The 22,545-nt window shown below is 36.9% G+C and overlaps 1 protein-coding gene and 1 pseudogene across 1 annotated transcript; both read left to right on the plus strand.

Annotated features, from left to right (window-relative positions):
- The first annotated feature begins 5,015 nt into the window (after positions 1-5,015).
- On the plus strand, positions 5,016-7,520 carry LOC120329489 (uncharacterized; annotated as a pseudogene).
- A 6,939-nt stretch (positions 7,521-14,459) lies between these two features.
- LOC144427291 (uncharacterized) lies at positions 14,460-16,228 on the plus strand. Its single transcript, XM_078116258.1, has 2 exons — positions 14,460-15,967; positions 16,042-16,228. Exon 1 carries the CDS (start codon positions 14,484-14,486, stop codon positions 15,537-15,539), a length of 1,056 nt encoding a protein of 351 aa, XP_077972384.1. The 5' UTR covers positions 14,460-14,483; the 3' UTR covers positions 15,540-15,967; positions 16,042-16,228.
- The last annotated feature ends 6,317 nt before the right edge of the window (positions 16,229-22,545 follow it).

Below are 22,545 nucleotides of genomic sequence, written 5' to 3' on the forward strand. Positions count from 1 at the left end.
AAAATGGCATACGAAGATTTTTTATAAAAAAAGACGATTTAATGAAAAAACCAATTCAAAGTTACGTAAAATTAAAAGGACATTCACTTTTTGTCAGATATTGGGGGCAGACCCCAACATGTCGTATTTGTGGCAAAGCTGGCCATATAATGAATAATTGTGAATATTTCATTCCAAAATTAGAAAGATATAAAGACACAGGACAAAGATCACCGAATCCAGAACAGACCAAAGTTGACGAAACAGAAAAGGAAATTGACAATGAAGCTAAAATGATTACCAAACAAGTAGAAAAAAACAAAATTGATAATACTGAAAATAACATTAGTAAAAAACAATTGATAAATGATAATCCAACCCAGAGCACTCCCGCGAACGAAATTAGTGAAGATCACAGTGAGAAATCATCCATAAGTCCAACCCTTTTGCCAGAAATGTTTGGAAATATGTCTGACATCAGTGAGGATAATAGTGAGATAATTACATTGAATAAAGAAGAGGAAATGCAATCCAATACAGCAGAAAAAACAATTTTGTATTTGTTAGAACCTCATACACAAAACCAAGGTGAAAATTCACAGTTAACCGTGGACAAGTCTTCTTCTATTGAAAGGTCACCACCAAGAAAAAAGAAAACATCTAGAAAACAAAAGATAATGACTATGAAAGAAGCTAAAGATTATATACACAATATGAGTGAATAAAGTTGATGTTAAAACGTCAAATCTACTTTTAAAAAAAAAAAAAAAAAAAAAAGAACTCTCACAATGGTAATTTATTTGACGATTCTCACACTTAATGTTAATGGCCTTAGAGACAATCAAAAACGTAGAGATGTATTCTTCGAATTATCAAAAAAAAAGGCAGATATAATTTTTCTCCAAGAGACACACTGCACTACCGATGTTGAACTAACATGGCGTAGAGAATGGAGACATGGCACCAGCATATGGAATAATGGTAATTCAAACTCGAGAGGGGTAGCTATATTACTAAAATCAAAGATGTCAAGTTTTTCGTTTTATAATGTCACATTCGACAACGATGGAAGAGTACTTACTGCTGAAGTGGATATACATGGTGAAAAAATTCATTTGGTTAATATTTATGCCCCTTGTCGAACTAACATTAGAATACAGGAAAATTTTTACAACGGTATTTACAGATTCCTATATTCTCAACATGCAACAGTTTTTGGTGGTGATATGAACTGTGTTCATGATATAGATAAAGATAGAACAAGTAATAAAAGAGCCAAGAAAGAATATGTGTCTGAAGCATTGAATGACCTTGTAGAAACTTTTAACTTGATCGATTCTGTGGATTTCCTTTCTCATAGTAATACCTTCTATACCTGGGGAAATAACACAATACAAGCCAGATTAGATCGTTTATATTGTTCTCATAGGCTATGTCATATAACCAACATATATTGTTCACCAACATATAACTCGGATCATGACATGTACTCGGTCGATATTCAGATTATTAGTAAATTGGAAGAAAAGGGACACGGATTTTGGAAAAATAATGTTTCAGTCTATAATAACCAAAGTTTTATTGAAGACTTCCAGAACAAATGGAATAGTTGGTGCACATTAAAAGTTTTATTTGATACAAAAACTCAATGGTGGCAAGAAATAAAGAAAAAGATTAAAGATTTGGTGATCAAACATTCAATTAAAATAGCAAGGGAAGCAAAAGCTGAATATAATAGAGGGATGAAACAATTGGAAGAATTGAAAGAAAGATTAGATAGAGGAGATAAAGTGTTGACTACATTCAATAAATTAAAAAAAGAATTGATTTCAAAACAAAGACAAAAAAGTGAAAAAATTAGAATTTTAAACTTAGCACAACATTATGACACACATGAGAAATGCAACAAGTATTTTTTCAAAAAGCTGCGAAAAAAGAACAAAGAATGTTATATCACCAAATTGAAAAATGAAGAAGGTACCACACAAGAAAAAATATATGAAAAAATGTCCATAGTCAAAAAAAATTTTTATCAAAATTTATACAAAAAACAATAAAACAATATGGAGACCCAAAAGATTTTTATAGAAAATATTCCTGAAACAATAAAATTACAAGAATATGATGCAGAAACTTTAGAGACCCCTATTAATTTGGATGAAGTTTGGATAACTATCAAAGCCCTCAAGGAAGACAAGACTCCAGGACCTGATGGAATAAGTGCTGAATTCTATAAAAAATGCTGGGAAATCATAAAAAAAGAATTCTTTGAAGTATTGGAAGAAATATTTGAAAATTGTCAAATAACAAAAGACATGAAATTGGGATATACTACTTTAATTTATAAAAAGGGAGAACCAGACCAAATAGAAAATTACAGACCAATAGCATTATTGAATACAGACTATAAGATCTTTACAAAAATATTGGCAAATAGGTTAAAATGTGTATTACCTGACATCATAGATAGACATCAGTATGCAATTCCGGGAAGAAGAATATCTGAAAATCTCATTTTGTTGAGGGATTTATGTACTCAAGAACATAATAAACATGGAGAATCGTCATTAATCTCGTTGGATTTTAACAAAGCTTTTGATAGTGTTGACCTTGATTACCTTTTCCAAGTGCTTCAAAAATTCGGTTTTAAAGATAAATTTATAAAATTAATTCAGACATTATACAAGGATTCGGAAACCAGAGTGATTATGAATGGATACTTAAGCGAAACTATAAAGCTTGATAGAGGAATTCGTCAAGGAGATCCGTTAAGTTTATTTTTATTTATCATAGCAATTGAACCTCTCCTAATTAAAATTAATTCCCATAAAGAAATTATTGGCTTAAAAATACCACACAACAGAGAAATTAAACACATTAGTTATGCAGACGATGTCACATTGACTCTATGTAACAAAAGCTCTGTATATTCTGCAATGGATTTGATGACAAGATTCAAATTAGCAACTGGAATGAAGTTGAACATAGAGAAGACTAAACTTTTAAAATTAGGAATATGGAGCAATCCTAATTTTTTTTCACAAGTACCTGTTGTCTTGACTTTAAACATACTTAGAGTGGTGGTTTCAAATCATGATACCAGCGATGAAAACTGGCAATACTGTTTAGATAATGCAAAAACTGTAATAGATGAACTTTCAAATATTCCATTATCATTAGATGGAAAATGTCTGATAATAAAATTGAAAATTCTACCTTTGTTTTTATACTGTGCAAGATTATATCCCATCCCATTAAAAATTGCAAAACAAGTGAATGAAATTGTAGAAAAGTTTATATTTAATGGCAGAAACATATTGAAAATTGAGACACTGTGCAAAAACAAGGCTGTTGGAGGCTATGACATGATAAATATTCCTTTATTTACTATGTGTTTATATGTAATGGCTGCATTCGACTATTATTGTGATAGGATTAGTAACAAAATTGAGTATTGTAGACAATCAGTATTCAATATTATTGAATATAATATTGGACAACAACTTTGTTTATTACTTAATTTACCGATTAATAATAATGTGACACATGCTTTTTTTCCTTATAAATATTATGGAGAGTTGCTTAATTTTCTTAGACAATATAACATAACCGGGGATGATTTAAAACAAGGAAAACATAGGGTACTATATAATAAAATTGTGAATAAATTGAAGGGCGGAAACAGAATTGTGTTTCTTCGTAATGGTACAATTGAAGGAGCCTGCTCTGAAATACATTGTAAGATATTGTCCAATAACATAAAAACTTTCAATTTTAAATTAATGTGGGATATTCTTTCTGTTAAAGTAAAGCCCAGAATTAAACATATTTCTGGGAATGATTTATGTGTGTTTTGCACACAAGAACCTGAGTTTGTTTCTCATTTATTTTGGAAATGTCCTTTTACGCAAAATGTTTTTGATTATATTTTTTCTGTTGCATTAAAAATCAATCATTGTGTACTGAATAATAATTACAAGACTTGTATTTTACTAGATTTAACTCACCTATGTTATTCACATTTGTCCAAAATAGAACGGAATGCTATAATATTATTATTTTGCACTGCCAGACACAAAATTTGGCTTGAAAGGAATACAGTAATTTTTCAAAAAGTTAATCCAAATGTTAGCAATGTAATCATGAAAATTAAGAAGTCACTTATAGCAAGAAGAAATATAGAAAAGTTGAGACAATATCCTAATTTTACAAGAGAACTAGATATCATTTATAATAACTTGTGAATTTTTAACGATGTGATATATAGTATCAAAACTAATAGATAATAAAAAAATTTTTTTAATAATTAATACTAAAAAATATAAATAATGATCAAACATTATGGATTATGGAAATTACACGATGGACATATCAATGGCAATGGGATACTATGGACAATACAATCAATGGACTGTAATGAAATGCTTCGTTATTTTTGTATACTTGGTTATTGTTGTTCATATATTATTTTATGATTTTTATATATTACATAAACCACATTGTGGAAACATAAAAAAAAAAAAAAAAAAAAAGGTACGGTAGACCGTATGTATGTATGTACCGTACTGTACTGCTTCGCTTGGTGTGAATATACTTGTAGACTGTGGTCTAGAGGTACGGTAAACCGTACTTCACTGCTTCGCTTGGTGTGAATATATTTGTAGACTGTGGTCTAAAGGTACGGTAAACCGTACCGGTACTGTACTGCTTCGCTTGGTGTGAATATATTTGTAGACTGTGGTATCTGCTGTTATAATACCGTGATAAATCGAATAAAGAAGCGTCCGGCATTACAGGTAGGAGGGGGAATAAGGGGGTCCGCATTTCCAATACGTCGATATTATCTTTGTCAACCAATTTGCGACCATCGTGTTTTTGTCTGTTTGATTGCTAATTTGACGAGTTTTGTTCGAAATAACCGTGTTCTTAAAATATATGACGGTCAGAAATAATGGAATGCAATTAGAAGCCCATATAGAGAAGTTCTGGTACCGTAACAAGCGCGGTGACACTGAACTAACTCGTAGCTGCTTGCTTTGTTTATACAGGTACTGGTAAGTCACCGCATATGATTTTTGGGGAATTGTTCTGCGTGTCCATATATTTGAGCATTGCTCTCTTGTTATTACTATATTCTACTATAAATGTGGGAAGATATTTTGTGAGAATAGTGCTCTTAATACTTTCCTAATTGTTTCCCCACTGTTCCAATACATAATCTTAGCTATATTCATAAGAACTACCTATATCGGCTCTTATTGCAAGTAGTGTGATTAGAGCTAAAATTAAGATAGGTATGTATGTATTTGTATGTGTAATGGTCGTTGATTTACAAAGTACATTATTGGCACACGTACCCATCAGTTTATGTCCACCAGGTGTTGCAAGAGACTATTCACTTTTTGACTTTGGGTCCTAGTGTTTTCACTTAATGTACTTGATTGCGCTAAGCTAAGGGCCTTGTCAGCAGTTCTTAGTTAGTTCTGGCTCGCCCAACAGGGACTTTTATTTGTAATTGATTTGTGTTTTTCCAGGTATATCAATCATTTGTTCTCTTATTTCTAGAAATTCATTGGTAGTGACTACCAATTTGGTACTACTTTTGTTTATACCCGAGTGGCACTGAAATTGATTATCAGATTTTCGTACCTCACAATCTCTTTGGCGAGTGTTTGATTTGAAATCATTGAGCGACTGTTTTTCAATTCCTAATACATTCGAGTGTATCCAGTCGAGTAGACTTTTGATTATGGGGCTTTGGAGATCACAGACTGTAATATTCGTTTCTGGGAGTGCCGTCCCGTCAAACCATAATACGGTAAAGAATAACATCTGTGGCACACTGTGATCCAAGTAGAGACCGTGTTAGAGTTGTCACAGTGTGACCGCCACTACGGTACGGTATCGTTTTTTTTGTTATATACTGACGTCGGAAATTCTTCTACATATATATGTTGTGAAATATCGTATAAGCTGTTTATTGCGCCTCTCTAATAACCTAATTCACCACTTTCAAAGACATAGAGACGTTGCATTCGGAGGCGTAACTTATTTGTTCTTGTTTCAGATAACAGTGCTTAACTTGTAAGCGATTTTTCGTTTTGTCTATATCTTGTTTAGCTTATCGTTTGAACTTTACATCAGCTGAATGTTATCTTTGACGCTTCTCGGTTTAGATATGTTTCGTTGATAAGGATAAGTTCTTTACAATATGATATATATATGGAGTGACTTCTATTTCATATTCATTGCCATGATATAGTTTCTTCAGCTTCATTGGAAATGTCGTCCGAACTATATAGTTTGCTTTTTATACCAGTGAAATAGAGCCAGCTAGATTTCTGTATGCTGCATGTTTTGTCATTAAATTTGTTATGAATTTGCAAACATTGGCCGAACCATATAGTTTGCTTCTCACCAGTTGCTGGTATAAAAATGACTGGTATATTTGTACTACTGCATGTTTTTGTTTTTGAAGCTGTTTAGTCAGTTCTGCAGATTCTCTGAGACTCCAGATGTGATTTTGTATTGAGAATGTTAATATCTTATTTTAGTGATGATTATTCCTTTTATATCCCTTTCATACCTATTTCATAAACTTCGAAAATCATAATTGAATTCAAGATATCTTGTTAAATTCACCGTGGCTAGAATAATAATATTGTTCTAATTTAACGAAACAGTTCATAAAAGTCGGATATGTCAAATTTACGTGAGAAAATTTATACCAAAGAGAAGTCACTTTTCTGTGGAATATGTGGAAAACATTTTGCAACGTCAAGTAATTTGAATCTGCATGTGAGAATTCATACAGAAGAGAAGTCATACTCTTGTGAGGATTGTGGGAAAAGTTTCAAACGATCTTGCTCTCTGAATGCTCATATACGCTCATATACGAATTCATACTGGAGAGAAGCCATATTCTTGTGAAGTTTGTGGCAAAAGTTTTAAACAATCCTGTAACCTGCAGGCTCATATACGAATTCATACTGAAGAGAAGCCATATTCTTGTGAAGTTTGTGGCAAAAATTTTAAACAATCCTGTAGTCTGAAGGCTCATAAAGAATTCATACTGAAGAGAAGCCATATTCTTGTGAAATTTGTGGCAAAAGTTTTAAACAATCCTGTAACCTGAAGGCTCATATACGAATTCATACTGGAGAGAAGCCATATTCTTGTGAAGTTTGTGGCAAAAGTTTTAAACAATCCTGTAGTCTGAACGCTCATATACGAATTCATACTGGAGAGAAGCCATATTCTTGTGAAGTTTGTGGCAAAAGTTTTAAACAATCCTGCAGTCTGAACGCTCATATACGAATTCATACTGAAGAGAAGCCATATTCTTGAGAAATTTGTGGCAAAAGTTTTAAACAATCCTGTAACCTGAAGGCTCATATACGAATTCATACTGAAGAGAAGCCATATTCTTGAGAAGTTTGTGGCAAAAGTTTTAAACAATCCTTTAGTCTGAACGCTCATATACGAATTCATATTCCTGTAAGATATGTAGCAAATGTTTTACAGTATCAAATAATCTGGTTATGCACATGCGAATTCATACAGGAGAGAAACCTTATTCTTGTGAAATATGTGACAGATGCTTCACACAACTAGACCATTTGAATAATCATATGACAACGCATACCTGAGAAAGGCCATATTCTTGTAAGATATGTGGAAAATGTTTTGCGACTTCCAGTACTTTAAATAATCATGTGCGAATTCATACAGGAGAAAAGCCATATTCCTGTAAAATATGTAAAAGGTGCTTTACGCAAGTTTGTAATTTGAATGATCATATACGAATTCATACCGGAGAAAAGCCATACTCATGTGAGATTTGCGGAAAAAGCTTAAACATTCTAGCAGTCTGAAGACTCATATACGAATTCACACTGGAGTGAAGCCATACTCATGTGAGATTTGCGGAAAAAGTTTTGAAAGTGGTTTGAATGCTCATTCTCAAATTCATACACGAAAAAAAACTTAAATGCGAGAAAAAATTAGAAAACGTTTTAAAAACGAATGATTCGAATATATTTTTATCAAGTGATACTTCAATTGACTTTTGAAGGCAAGTTGTATTTTTTGCATGAAGCTTATCGAAATAAAAACACTATTTCTACACTGGGTTAATACAGTACATGGATTTGAGACATATCTTTGTGCCGTTTGCATAAACTGCATTTAAAAAACAATTTATCATGATCTGGAATTTTTTGTGTGTGGATTTCTCTGTTTCAGTTTGTGTGTTTTCTTTCGCAATTTCTTATTTGTCAATATAATTACATTTAGTTATAGACATACTGATTTGCATTCGACATATCCTTCATTCAGCTAGCTTAGCAATTTTCTACAACTTGGTGACACGCACTACCGAACAACCTGCACAGGTTATTTTCGAAAGGACGGTGGTTTACGCAACTGTCCTTAATCCAGCCCTAATGTGGCTTTAATTATCTAGCTCAGTGGTTCTTAAACTTTTTGAGCCGCGCCTCCCTTTAAAAAACTTTTACAAACTTCGCACCTCCCCTCCCCTATTTTTGCTTCGAAAAAATGCTTTTGTGATGGGCAGGTTGCTATATATTGCTATAAGAGTGTTGGTCTCATAGCGTCATTGCTCAGATGGTTTAGGCATAAAACGCTTCGGAGTACAACTTCGGCATTCACTGTCGTATGTATAAAGCCAAATAATGGTTGGTCATCATATATTCTTGTTTGCAATAATAACTGGTTTGTAATTTATGTAAATTTAAAAGCAGTTCATTATTTTAATAGGTAATTCCATTTACCTATTAAATCCATAATCCATTAAATCCAATTTACATGTGGACGTTTCCCCGGCCCTTGACCGCTGAAAAATGAAGTCGCCAAAGCGTTTAAATCTTGATTGTTTTCGTAGGCGTGGCCTGCTATTTGAGCCGTAAAAATCTTGATTTTGGAGTTTATTCTCCCAAAATCAGAAATTTCCCTCAAGACGATTATAATTACTTTTTTTGTTTTCGAATAGAACCATGACATCTCTGAGGAAAACGAGTTAGTTTATATTATATAAACATCGGCGACGAGATGCTAAAGATAGAATAAAATAGTGAGTCTGCAACCAAATATTTCTTTATTGTAAAAGCGAGATTATAAAATACTAAAAATAAAACAGAAAACACCATGAGTTTTGTTTTGGGGTGGACCGCGACAGATTAAAAACCCTTTTTTTTAGACATTGCAAATCTTATAAATTCCTTGCGCCATCAGTAGTGTTCTAAAACTACCGACTTGAAATTAATCGAGCATTGCCATGGAGCGGATGGTGAAATTGGCAAGAATACAAATCAAAAATGTAATCGGGCACTTTGCCACACATTTTTATGGTTGCGGATTACCGTGGTATTTTGGAATTTTATTTTATCGACGCAATCGCAGATTTAAATTATCACAATTAAATGAATAAAGCAACCATTATATCGGTCATGGATTGAATATTTTATTCAAAATGAAAACCATTACATATTCGTTGACACGAGGACTGACTCAGAATTCGTACCGCAGGGATTTCGAGTCGATGAATAAGTATTTTAATTGTACTAAATTAAGTATACTTTCTGGGATATTATACCAGATCTTTCTAATAAAGACAACGAATTCGCATGAGTGCAATATATATCAAAACTAAATTGATGACAATTTAATATGTCCGCGGATTGGCATGTAAATTTCCGATTTCATCTTGTGACCATTCGCGAACCAACCTGTGAGCATCTCGCGCCCCCAGTTTAAGAACCACTGATCTAGCTATTAGCGGGAAAAAATCGTGATCTTTGTCTATTCCCACTATTCATTTGGTCAAAAATTGTTTAGTAGTATAGCACACCACCAGTGTCTGCTGAAGAAAACTATGGGCTAACTGGACCCAGAGTCTGAGTTAGGTCCTGCTGACAGGTAGTAGAAACATTTGACTATTGTAATAACAAGTTTCTGACGATGAGTGGTGGCTCGGTCTCCTCGACACTGGTAGTTCCTATTTTCACAAAGACGGATGCATATATAGATAGTTTATTATACCAAACATAAATTAAAAATGGAGAATTCTGGAGGGCAAGCAAAACCTATGAAAAAATTTAAAACATGAGAAGTATCACCAAAATCACAAGCCCAATTAAATGAGGCTTGTGTTACTGTTCTGCTTTATTCATTTCAAGCACTGCATTCTTTCACTTTCGTTTTGCTTCATTTATCATGTTCGCTCAGGCGTGAATAATTTTCTATTGTTTTTGTCTTCTGTTTTTACTGTTTGGGCAGCATGCTCATTATTAGTTTGTGGTTTCGTTAATCTGTATTAATCGATGTATTGACCTTGAACTGAGTTGTATTGTCAACTTTACATGGTAGCAGAGGAAAATGACTTCCAAACAAATACCACCACCAAGGTTTGGAGGCGGTACTAGCTATGCAGAATGGAAAAATAAGTTGGACATGTGGATTTCCATAACAGAAGTGCCAAAGGAAAAGCAGGCAATTTTGGTGCGTCTGCAGTCGCTTGATGGAAATAATAAAGCTGAGAAAGCTGTGTCAGAGTTAACTAGTGAACAGTTGAAAGCTGATGATGGGTTGGACAAACTTCTTGGAAAACTTGATGGTGCATTTCAGTCAGAGAAAACTGAGGAGGCCTATTTAGCCTACACGCTATTTAGTAAATATCATAAAAGTTCTGATATTTCAATGGTGGATTTTATCCTGGAGTTTGAACACCGGTATGCTAGACTTGTAAAATGTGACACGAAGCTACCAGATACCATTCTGGCTTTTAAGATATTAGATGCTGCAGGCCTAACTGATCAACAGCGCCAAATGGTTCTTACTGTTGGAAGCGACTTGAAGTTCGAATCTATGAAATCAGCCTTAAAAAGGATTCTTTCAAAGCAAGATGGCGATGAAAAGAATTATGATTTTGATGAAGATGATGTTGCATCGAATATTAAAAAGGAAAATGCATTTGTGACTCGTGATACCGAAAGAATTTTTCAAAGAGAGATCGAGATATGCCACCGGTAGTGGCGGAGGAGCAAAGCAACGATACAAGCATCATGAATCGACAGTAAAAGCTCAACTGAATCCACGGGACAAATACGGAAATATATCTAGATGTGCAATTTGTGAATCAAAAATGCACTGGGCCAAACAATGTCCACATGAGAAGAATCAAGTTTATTGTTCCGATGCGCAAGATTGTGTTTGCGAACAAATACAAATGGTTTTGATAACAGATGAAAATTCTTCAGATATTTTTGAAGTTGAAGCTGCCAAGGCTGCAATAGTAGATACTGCTTGCACGAAGACGAAAAAATTTAAAACATGAGAAGTATCACCAAAATCACAAGCCCAATTAAATGAGGCTTGTGTTACTGTTCTGCTTTATTCATTTCAAGCACTGCATTCTTTCACTTTCGTTTTGCTTCATTTATCATGTTCGCTCAGGCGTGAATAATTTTCTATTGTTTTTGTCTTCTGTTTTTACTGTTTGGGCAGCATGCTCATTATTAGTTTGTGGTTTCGTTAATCTGTATTAATCGATGTATTGACCTTGAACTGAGTTGTATTGTCAACTTTACATGGTAGCAGAGGAAAATGACTTCCAAACAAATACCACCACCAAGGTTTGGAGGCGGTACTAGCTATGCAGAATGGAAAAATAAGTTGGACATGTGGATTTCCATAACAGAAGTGCCAAAGGAAAAGCAGGCAATTTTGGTGCGTCTGCAGTCGCTTGATGGAAATAATAAAGCTGAGAAAGCTGTGTCAGAGTTAACTAGTGAACAGTTGAAAGCTGATGATGGGTTGGACAAACTTCTTGGAAAACTTGATGGTGCATTTCAGTCAGAGAAAACTGAGGAGGCCTATTTAGCCTACACGCTATTTAGTAAATATCATAAAAGTTCTGATATTTCAATGGTGGATTTTATCCTGGAGTTTGAACACCGGTATGCTAGACTTGTAAAATGTGACATGAAGCTACCAGATACCATTCTGGCTTTTAAGATATTAGATGCTGCAGGCCTAACTGATCAACAGCGCCAAATGGTTCTTACTGTTGGAAGCGACTTGAAGTTCGAATCTATGAAATCAGCCTTAAAAAGGATTCTTTCAAAGCAAGATGGCAATGAAAAGAATTATGATTTTGATGAAGATGATGTTGCATCGAATATTAAAAAGGAAAATGCATTTGTGACTCGTGATACCGGTACTGGTACTGGTAGGCCAAAATCTAGGAAAGAATTTTTCAAAGAGAGATCGAGATATGCCACCGGTAGTGGCGGAGGAGCAAAGCAACGATACAAGCATCATGAATCGACAGTAAAAGCTCAACTGAATCCACGGGACAAATACGGAAATATATCTAGATGTGCAATTTGTGAATCAAAAATGCACTGGGCCAAACAATGTCCACATGAGAAGAATCAAGTTTATTGTTCCGATGCGCAAGATTGTGTTTGCGAACAAATACAAATGGTTTTGATAACAGATGAAAATTCTTCAGATATTTTTGAAGTTGAAGCTGCCAAGGCTGCAATAGTAGATACTGCTTGCACGAAGACGAAAAAATTTAAAACATGAGAAGTATCACCAAAATCACAAGCCCAATTAAATGAGGCTTGTGTTACTGTTCTGCTTTATTCATTTCAAGCACTGCATTCTTTCACTTTCGTTTTGCTTCATTTATCATGTTCGCTCAGGCGTGAATAATTTTCTATTGTTTTTGTCTTCTGTTTTTACTGTTTGGGCAGCATGCTCATTATTAGTTTGTGGTTTCGTTAATCTGTATTAATCGATGTATTGACCTTGAACTGAGTTGTATTGTCAACTTTACATGGTAGCAGAGGAAAATGACTTCCAAACAAATACCACCACCAAGGTTTGGAGGCGGTACTAGCTATGCAGAATGGAAAAATAAGTTGGACATGTGGATTTCCATAACAGAAGTGCCAAAGGAAAAGCAGGCAATTTTGGTGCGTCTGCAGTCGCTTGATGGAAATAATAAAGCTGAGAAAGCTGTGTCAGAGTTAACTAGTGAACAGTTGAAAGCTGATGATGGGTTGGACAAACTTCTTGGAAAACTTGATGGTGCATTTCAGTCAGAGAAAACTGAGGAGGCCTATTTAGCCTACACGCTATTTAGTAAATATCATAAAAATTCTGATATTTCAATGGTGGATTTTATCCTGGAGTTTGAACACCGGTATGCTAGACTTGTAAAATGTGACATGAAGCTACCAGATACCATTCTGGCTTTTAAGATATTAGATGCTGCAGGCCTAACTGATCAACAGCGCCAAATGGTTCTTACTGTTGGAAGCGACTTGAAGTTCGAATCTATGAAATCAGCCTTAAAAAGGATTCTTTCAAAGCAAGATGGCAATGAAAAGAATTATGATTTTGATGAAGATGATGTTGCATCGAATATTAAAAAGGAAAATGCATTTGTGACTCGTGATACCGGTACTGGTACTGGTAGGCCAAAATCTAGGAAAGAATTTTTCAAAGAGAGATCGAGATATGCCACCGGTAGTGGCGGAGGAGCAAAGCAACGATACAAGCATCATGAATCGACAGTAAAAGCTCAACTGAATCCACGGGACAAATACGGAAATATATCTAGATGTGCAATTTGTGAATCAAAAATGCACTGGGCCAAACAATGTCCACATGAGAAGAATCAAGTTTATTGTTCCGATGCGCAAGATTGTGTTTGCGAACAAATACAAATGGTTTTGATAACAGATGAAAATTCTTCAGATATTTTTGAAGTTGAAGCTGCCAAGGCTGCAATAGTAGATACTGCTTGCACGAAGACAGTAGCTGGTAAAAAATGGTTCAGGAATTATCTTGGGCTCTTAAACGGAAACTTGTCGAGCAGAGTTGAGATTTTTCCTTCAATGAAGAGATTTAAATTTGGAGATGGGAAAGAAATTCAGTCTGAGAAAAAGGCTATAATTCCTGTACAAATTGGCCGAACGTTGCTGAGAATGGAGGTTGAAATTGTGAATGAAGAAAACTTGCCATTGTTACTCAGCAAAAGCACACTAAAGCGTGCAGGCACTGTACTTGACATGCAGAACGATCGTGCGGTAATGCTCAAGCAAGATCTTAAGTTGCATTTATCTACCAATGGACATTATGCGGTAGATATACTGCCTAAAATGAAGGCAGAAGTTGGTTGTCGTAATGAAATCCTTGCATCAGAAAGCACTGGGCATAAAGAATTTGGGAGAGCTGAAATTACAAAATTGCATAAACAGTTCGGCCATGCGTCACAAGACAAATTAAAGAAGCTCATTCAGAATGCAGGAAAATGAAATGCAGATCTTTCGAGCCTGATTGAAGAAACAGTCAGTGACTGTGAAATATGTAAAGTTTACAAAAAACCTTCGCCACGTCCAGTTGTAGGACTTTCATGGGCAAATGATTTTAATCAGACAGTGGCGGTCGATCTACATCAGCTAGGTTCTGATATGTGGTATTTGCATATGATTGATCACTTCACTCGATACAGTAGAGCTGCCATTGTGAGAAATAAATTTTCATCAACAATTGTAAAGAAATTCATGCAAAATTGGATCAGCATTTTTGGAAGTCCGGCTCGTATTCTGAGTGACAACGGCGGAGAATTTGATCCTGAAGTGTTCAAAGATATGTGTGGAAATTTTAATATAACATTCACGACGACAGCTGCATACTCACCGTGGTCTAATGGACTCTGCGAGCGACACAATAGGACATTGACAGAAACATTGATGAAGATTAAGGCAACTGAGAAATGTGATATGGAAACTGCACTTGCTTGGGCTGTTAGCGCAAAAAACTCACTTGTGAATAACAATGGTTCCAGCCCTAACCAGCTTGTGTTTGGAAGGAATCCCACTTTGCCATCAGTTACTCATGATGACCCACCTGCCTTGGAAGGTGAATCTATAAGTCTCACTGTAGCCAATAATATATTTGCAATGCAAGCTGCCAAAAAAGCAGTTATTGAATCAGAATCTTCCGAAAAAATAAGAAGAGCATTACGAACACAAACCCGACAGACTCGGGATGAATTCTTCACGGGAGAAGAGGTTTATTATAAGAGAGAGGATCAAAAACGTTGGAAGGGCCCTGCAAAAGTAATTGGGCAAGATGGACCGGTTATTTTTATACGACATGGCGGACAGCTAATCAGAGCACATTCATGCAGTGTCCAGCATGCCAACCGTTATCTTCAGGATTTTCCTCAGACAAAGGAGGTTTGCATTCCAACAGATTCTAATGATGGAATTGACGCTTCGTCTAATGGTAATGATCATATAGAAGATGAGGAACAGTCTGTTCCAGAAATTTCAAATGAAAGCAATGATACTGAAAATATGGATAATGACCAAAGTGCAATTGGCAATCCAGTTCAAGCAGCAACTGGTGGCAGACGTAATCTCAACTTGACTAATGGCAAAATTGTCTCTTTTACATTAGCTGGTGAAGACTATGAAGCCAAAATCCTTAGTGTCGGCAGTCCGTGTGGTCCTAAAGTTTAGTTTAGTTAGGATTCCTTCAGTTGTACATGGTCATCGTGATGATTATCGCTATCTCGTCGTCGTCATCATTACTGTGTTGTTTTCTCGTATTCGACGTGTCGCATTTTTCTCTTTCACGTGTTATCGTGTTACGTATTTATTTTATTATCGTCCCCTAAGCTCAGCAAGATGTTTAAGATTGCATTTCTGGTGGTAGCAGTTTAGGATTTCATTTCTTGTTATGGCAGTTTAAGATTACATCGCCTTTATAACGTTGAAGTTTGAATTCATTCAATAGTCTTCTTTTATACTGTATTTCGAATCGTTCGATATAACATTATGATATTTGCATGTCTACAGCTCGTATGGTATTGCATTTATAGTTACTGTTTTACCTTGGTTGTATATCTGTCGTTTTGGGACTATGCTGTTATATGGAGTTGTTTTGTGTAAGTATTAGTTTTATATTCTGTATCATTTGTCTTTGATTTATTTGGTGCTAATTATTTCATTTGTATTTTAGTCAACCGTTTTGAATACTTTCAATAAAACGAGTCTGGCAAATCGACTTATCATTTCCGGGTCCCAAAAGTGACAAAGTTGAACAAATCTCCTTGCGACGACGATGAACGAAGCAGATGAATCAATTACACAAGATTTGAATAGACGAGAAGCTTCTTCTTCGCCTGCAGTTCCTCTCGCGGAAACAGACGACGCTAACTCTGAAACTATTGGACGCAATGTATTATGCCACGAAAGAGTCCGACTACAAAATGAACTAAATGGTTTGTGCGACAGAATTTCAAAATCAATTACTGAAAATGCTAAAAATTCTATCGTTACTGATCTTAAAATTAAACTTCATGTTAAACGAATTGCTTATGACCAAGTGATGGATAAACTCATTCCGACTACCCGTAATCCAAATGTTTTGAAGAAATATGAAACTGGAAGGCAAATGATGTTATCGAAAATCGATCAAATTGAAAGCAGAATTAATTCTTACCTTGACGAGGAGATCGCTTCTGATCACGGGTCTGTCGAATCCAATACAAGCAAATGCAGTGTTGAATCCCTGAAGCGATTGCAACTTGAGCAAGAACGAGAGGTAGAAAGAGCCGATTCTCTTGTACGTATGGCTAAACGAGACTTTCTCACAGAAGAAGATACCATTCGCAATAAAATATCAGCACTAGAGCGTCGCCTTGATACCAAACGTCGAGACATAAACGAAAAAGAACGAATGGCAGATCTAACACGTCGCCAAGCTGACGAACTTATGCGTGAAATTGAACAAGAAAAGACTGAATTGGCTACCAAAAAGATGCCTAAAGATAACTTCCGTGGCGTCAATATTGAATATCCGTTAGAGTCAACACGCAGACGAAGTGCAGCGAACTTTTTTGTTCCGACGAAGAGTCAAGTGGCAACAAATTCAGAAAAGACCAAAGAATTGCACTTCCGACAGCACGAACTTACAAACGCCCGTCTCCTGCAAACAGAATGCTCATACCACAAGAAGCAGTCGACGCGTGGATTGACCACTTGGAACCTAACCAGTCTGGTAAATTTTCTGTTAATTCTTTTAATATGTCAGTAGAGGAACAAACTATGTTATCATTGCAGTTGAATTCTAGAATATTGTCCCAGCACCATTTATCGCCGATTACGATTCCTAGTTTTAGCGGAACGCCCCTAGAATGGCCAAACTTCATTGAGTTATTTTTTGATAATGTACACAGTTCTCTTGACGACGACGGTTCGCGCATGGTTCGCTTAGTCGCGTCTTTGACGGGGGTGGCTAAACGACATGTCGATGGCTTAGGCACGGTGGGAAGTAATTATATTGTCGCGTTGAGTGAATTGAAACATATATTCGGCCAACGGGTGACGATTGCTCGGGCCTTTCTCGAGAAGGTTGTAGATGGTAGACGAGTAACAGAATTCAGTATCCGAAAAATATCCGATTTTCATTCTGAAGTTCGCGACATTGTGATAAATTTGAAGAAAATGCGATTGCTTGCAGATTTGTATAGTATTGAAAATGTTAGAAAGACAGCAATGCGAATTCCGGCAGAACTGACCTCGAGTTGGAATAAGTTTGTGACTGATATGATTCGTGCCGACGAAATGCCGAGTTTACTGGACTTCGAGCAGTGGTTGTGGGAACGATGCGAGGAATTAGGAAATCCTTTTTCACCAAATCTTTTCAGTACTAAAATAGATCGTGACGATCGCAGACAGGCATTTCCTAAGAAGAATGTGGTATACCCTTTATCGGGTCATTCAAATCAGCCGCTCGAACAACCGCGAATGCAATGTTTCTATTGCAATGGTTTTCATTCTTTAAGTAACTGCGATAGCTTCAGGTTTAGTGCCAATGACACGAAAAGAAGATTTCTACTAAATTCACGCCTGTGCTTTAACTGTCTCCAACCTGGACATTTAGCTATTTCGTGCCGGTTCCGCAATATGTGTCGTGTTTGTCCCGGTAAGCATCATTCAGCCATCCATGGTTTGAGAGTCGTTCCTAATAGATTGAGTGATAACAATCAGCCTGATCTCCCTCCTCATATGAGCGGCGTTGCCAATTCTCATGTTTCAGGCGTTAATGGTGTTCAGTTTCAGCTTTTGCCAGTCGTAGTAAAAGGCCCATTGGGATCCTCTGAATATGCTATCGCTGTTCTAGATTCTGCCAGTCAAATCTCAATAATACATCCCAAATTAAAACAAAAACTTGGTTTGAAAGGAAGTCCTAGGTGTCTAACCATTAACACCTTATGCAATAAGGGCGTTTCGCAAAATACGGAGGTGGTGAAATTGTCGGTGCGATCTGCTCACGACGAGAGTGGTCAAATTCTGATGTTAAGCAACGTGTTTGTGGTCGAGTCACGCATACCACATCCAGCTAGAATCCTTAAGAACGATCACAATATGACTCACCTGCAGGATATTCCGTTAAACGACATTGAAGCGAACAAAGCCATGATTTTAATCGGAGCCGATAATCCCTTGGCGCATTTCCAGCTTGAACGTAGAGTCGGCCAGCAACATGAACCAGTGGGTATTAAAACTCCTCTCGGTTGGACTTTGATCGGGTCTTCAGGCGCGACTAATGAAGATGAAACTGTTTCAAATATGCTGTGTTGTGATTTGCGTGACCAGTACAACATGCTGCAAGAACAAGTTGAGCGATTTTGGTCCACTGAAGCTGTAGGCACGGCGTACAATTTGATGGAAAGAAAAATTAGATTTATCGACGGTCATTACGAGGTTGGGTTTATGTGGAGAAATGAAAATTGCGAAATGCCGCAAAACGAACACGTAGCGCTTAACAGGTTCGAAAATCTCAGAAAACGACTCCAAGGAAACGAACGTTTGCGAAACTTATATTGTAAAGAAATGGCAAAGAATATTGAAAGGGGTTGGGTGCGTAAGCTAACTTCAGATGAAAAGGCGTTTCGCGGTCCTCGAACTTGGTTTCTGCCTCATCATGGCGTTGAAAATCCCAACAAGCCAAATAAACTAAGAATTGTTTTTGACGCGGCATCTACTTGCTGCGGCGTCAGTCTGAACAGTCGATTGATGTCCGGGCGCGATTTGATCAATAATCTAGTCGGGGTGCTTTTACGTTTTCGGGAAAGACAAATCGCTATAAGCGCCGATATAGAAGCCATGTTTCATATGATACGATTGCCGGAAGATGATACGGATTCTGCACGTTTTCTCTGGTCGGAAGACCTTTTTTCAACCAAACGGCCAGATGTGTATAAATTCTTAGTTCGTATTTTTGGAGCTGTGGATTCACCTTATGTCGCAAACTTTTGTTTGAAGAGAGCTGCGTACGATAGTAGAAACAAGTTTCCTAGAGACGTAATATTAACTACCGATAGAGACTTTTATGTCGATGATTTACTTACTTCGAAATGGAATGTTGATTCCGCGGTATCGACAGCTAAAGATATGATTAAGATGTTACACGATAAAGGATTCAACTTGACCAAGTGGGTTTCGAATTCTAAATCGGTTTTACGTGAAATATCCAGTGGACGTGTCGTCACTAATGTTGACTTAGATCTGGACAGATTACCTGTTAGAAAAGCTCTGGGCTTGCATTGGGACATCGAGAAGGATTGCTTTATATTCGACCACCAGAAATTTACTGAATTTACCACGAAAAGAAAGGCCCTTAGTGTAACCAGTTCAATATTCGATCCATTAGGATTTGTAGCACCAATCATTTTGTATGCCAAATTATTACTGCGGGAATGTTGGCGTGACAACTTAGCTTGGGACGAAGTATTTGATAATAAGAGATTGAAGTGTTGGGAAAATTGGATAAATTCGCTGAAATGTTTAAAGAGTTTTTCGATTCCACGTCAATTTAAAGGTGTTAAATGTGAAAGTTCCTCGTATGAAATTCATATATTCTGTGATGCATCAGAAGTGGCATATGGCGCGGTAGCATACATAATATCGAAGCATTCCCGGGAGAATTTTCAGTGTAGTCTTATCGCGGCTAAAGCAAGAGTCGCACCTATGAAAGGTATGACCGTGCCTCGTTTAGAATTGCAAGGTGCTCTCTTGGCCGTGCGATTGTTAAATTTTCTCCGAAAAAAACTATCCCTTCCACTAGGCGACGTACATATGTGGTCCGACTCGACTTGTGTATTGAGATATTTAAAAAATAAAACTCGAAGATTTAAAACATTTGTAGCCAATCGCGTTCGCGAAATACTCGATCACACTCGGCCACACCAATGGAAGTACGTCGACTCCGCACAGAATCCCGCTGATTACTTTACTGCACTAGGGGAATGACGGTTTCCAAATTTCTAGAAAATTCTGATCGATGGCTACATGGACCAGAGTTTTTGCTCATGCCCGAAAGTGATTGGCCAAGCCAGATAGCGTTACGTGCAGTTGACGACCACGACCAAGAGATTAAATATCAAACATGCATACTAGCAGATTGTTTTATAACTACGGATAACAGCGATGGAGTACTTGATTCGGAAATCGAAAAGGTCGTCGATGTCGAACGTTTTGATTCGTGGTTTTCCTTATGCAAACGAACTGCCGTGGTTTTGTTGGCAGCTCGGTATTTTAAGAATCTTTCTGTGAAATGTCCGACGTATAGCCCGCTGCCAGCTCAACTTGTGACTCCTAAACAGTTGGAACTCGCGGGCCGGTATTGGATAGTTTCTGCTCAAAACAAGCATTTCCGCGTGGAGCGCAAATGCATAACTAACCGAGAAGATTTATCATCAAAATCAACGTTACTTAATCTGACGCCATTTTTCGATGGACAAGTGATCCGCGTCGGGGGCCGTCTTGAAAATGCCGATATCCCACTGCGTTCGAAACATCCTATTATACTGCCGTATTCAAGTTTGAAATGTGATTCGAACTGCCCATGTCGAATTTCATGGTTGATAATGAAAGCTGCTCATATTCGACTCGCACATGCCGGTCCAGAGGCCACGCTTAGCGCATTAAGACAGCGCTACTGGCATATAAAAGGGAGAAAACTTGTCAAACGAATAATTGATAATTGTTGGGAATGTAAAAGACGCCGAGCAAGTTGCAGAACCCCACTGATGTCGAATCTGCCCAAAGTTCGTGTTACTGAAGCAAGACCGTTCGAAAATGTCGGGCTGGATTTCTTCGGCCCGATCCAAACAAAGACAGGCAGGGTTTTAGAGAAACGATGGGGGTGTTTGTTTTGTTGTCTTTCAATGAGAGCTGTACACATTGAGATGGCATGGACTATGGATACTGATTCCTTCGTATGTGTACTTTTGTCTTTCATTGCGATACGAGGACCTGTATCCCAAATATGGTCGGACAACGGATCAAATATAGTTGGTGGTTCCCGAGAGCTGAAAACCGTCCTTAACTCGATAGATGAATCTCGCGTGGCAGAACTGTGCTTAAAACACAATATTGAATGGCATTTCACTCCACCTTACGCTCCCCATTTTGGTGGCGTTTGGGAAAGATTAGTAAAGTCCGCAAAGCGTGCTTTGAAAGCAGTTCTGGGGAATGTGCGTGTAACCGACGAAGTCTTGAAGACCGCGTTTGCGAGGGTTACCGACATCATGAATAGTAGACCCATTACAACAGTGAGCGACGAACCAACCGACTTTAGTGCCATTACACCAAATTGTTTGTTGAAAGGGCATTCGGCCGAAGTGTTTCCACTGGATTCAGACGTGATGAAATTATGCTACAGAAAACGATGGAGGCAAACCGAAGCTATTTGTAATCAGTTTTGGAGAAGATGGCGAAAAGATTACCTACCGAATTTGATGACACGATGTAAGTGGCGGAAGGAACAACGAAACTTACAAGAAGGAAATCTGGTGCTCGTTTCTGACCCCGTTGCACCGAGAGGACGTTGGCAACTTGGTCGTGTTATTCAAATTTACCCTGGTTCTGACGGACGAGTCCGAACTGTCGCGGTTAAAACTATAAATGGCATACATATTCGACCCGCATCTGCGGATAGTCATGGGGTGGCTTTGTCGGCAGTCCGTGTGGTCCTAAAGTTTAGTTTAGTTAGGATTCCTTCAGTTGTACATCGTCATCGTGATGATTATCGCTATCTCGTCGTCGTCATCATTACTGTGTTGTTTTCTCGTATTCGACGTGTCGCATTTTTCTCTTTCACGTGTTATCGTGTTACGTATTTATTTTATTATCGTCCCCTAAGCTCAGCAAGATGTTTAAGATTGCATTTCTGGTGGTAGCAGTTTAGGATTTCATTCATTTCTTGTTATGGCAGTTTAAGATTACATCGCCTTTATAACGTTGAAGTTTGAATTCATTCAATAGTCTTCTTTTATACTGTATTTCGAATCGTTCGATATAACATTATGATATTTGCATGTCTACAGCTCGTATGGTATTGCATTTATAGTTACTGTTTTACCTTGGTTGTATATCTGTCGTTTTGGGACTATGCTGTTATATGGAGTTGTTTTGTGTAAGTATTAGTTTTATATTCTGTATCATTTGTCTTTGA

This window comes from Styela clava, chromosome 9 (genome assembly GCF_964204865.1).
Source record: "Styela clava chromosome 9, kaStyClav1.hap1.2, whole genome shotgun sequence".
Taxonomy (NCBI): Eukaryota; Metazoa; Chordata; class Ascidiacea; order Stolidobranchia; family Styelidae; genus Styela; species Styela clava.

What these genes read in the sequence shown, in the direction of transcription:
- LOC144427291 (XM_078116258.1), top strand. Translation starts at nt 14,484, where the DNA reads ATGTGGTATTTGCATATGATTGATCACTTCACTCGATACAGTAGAGCT.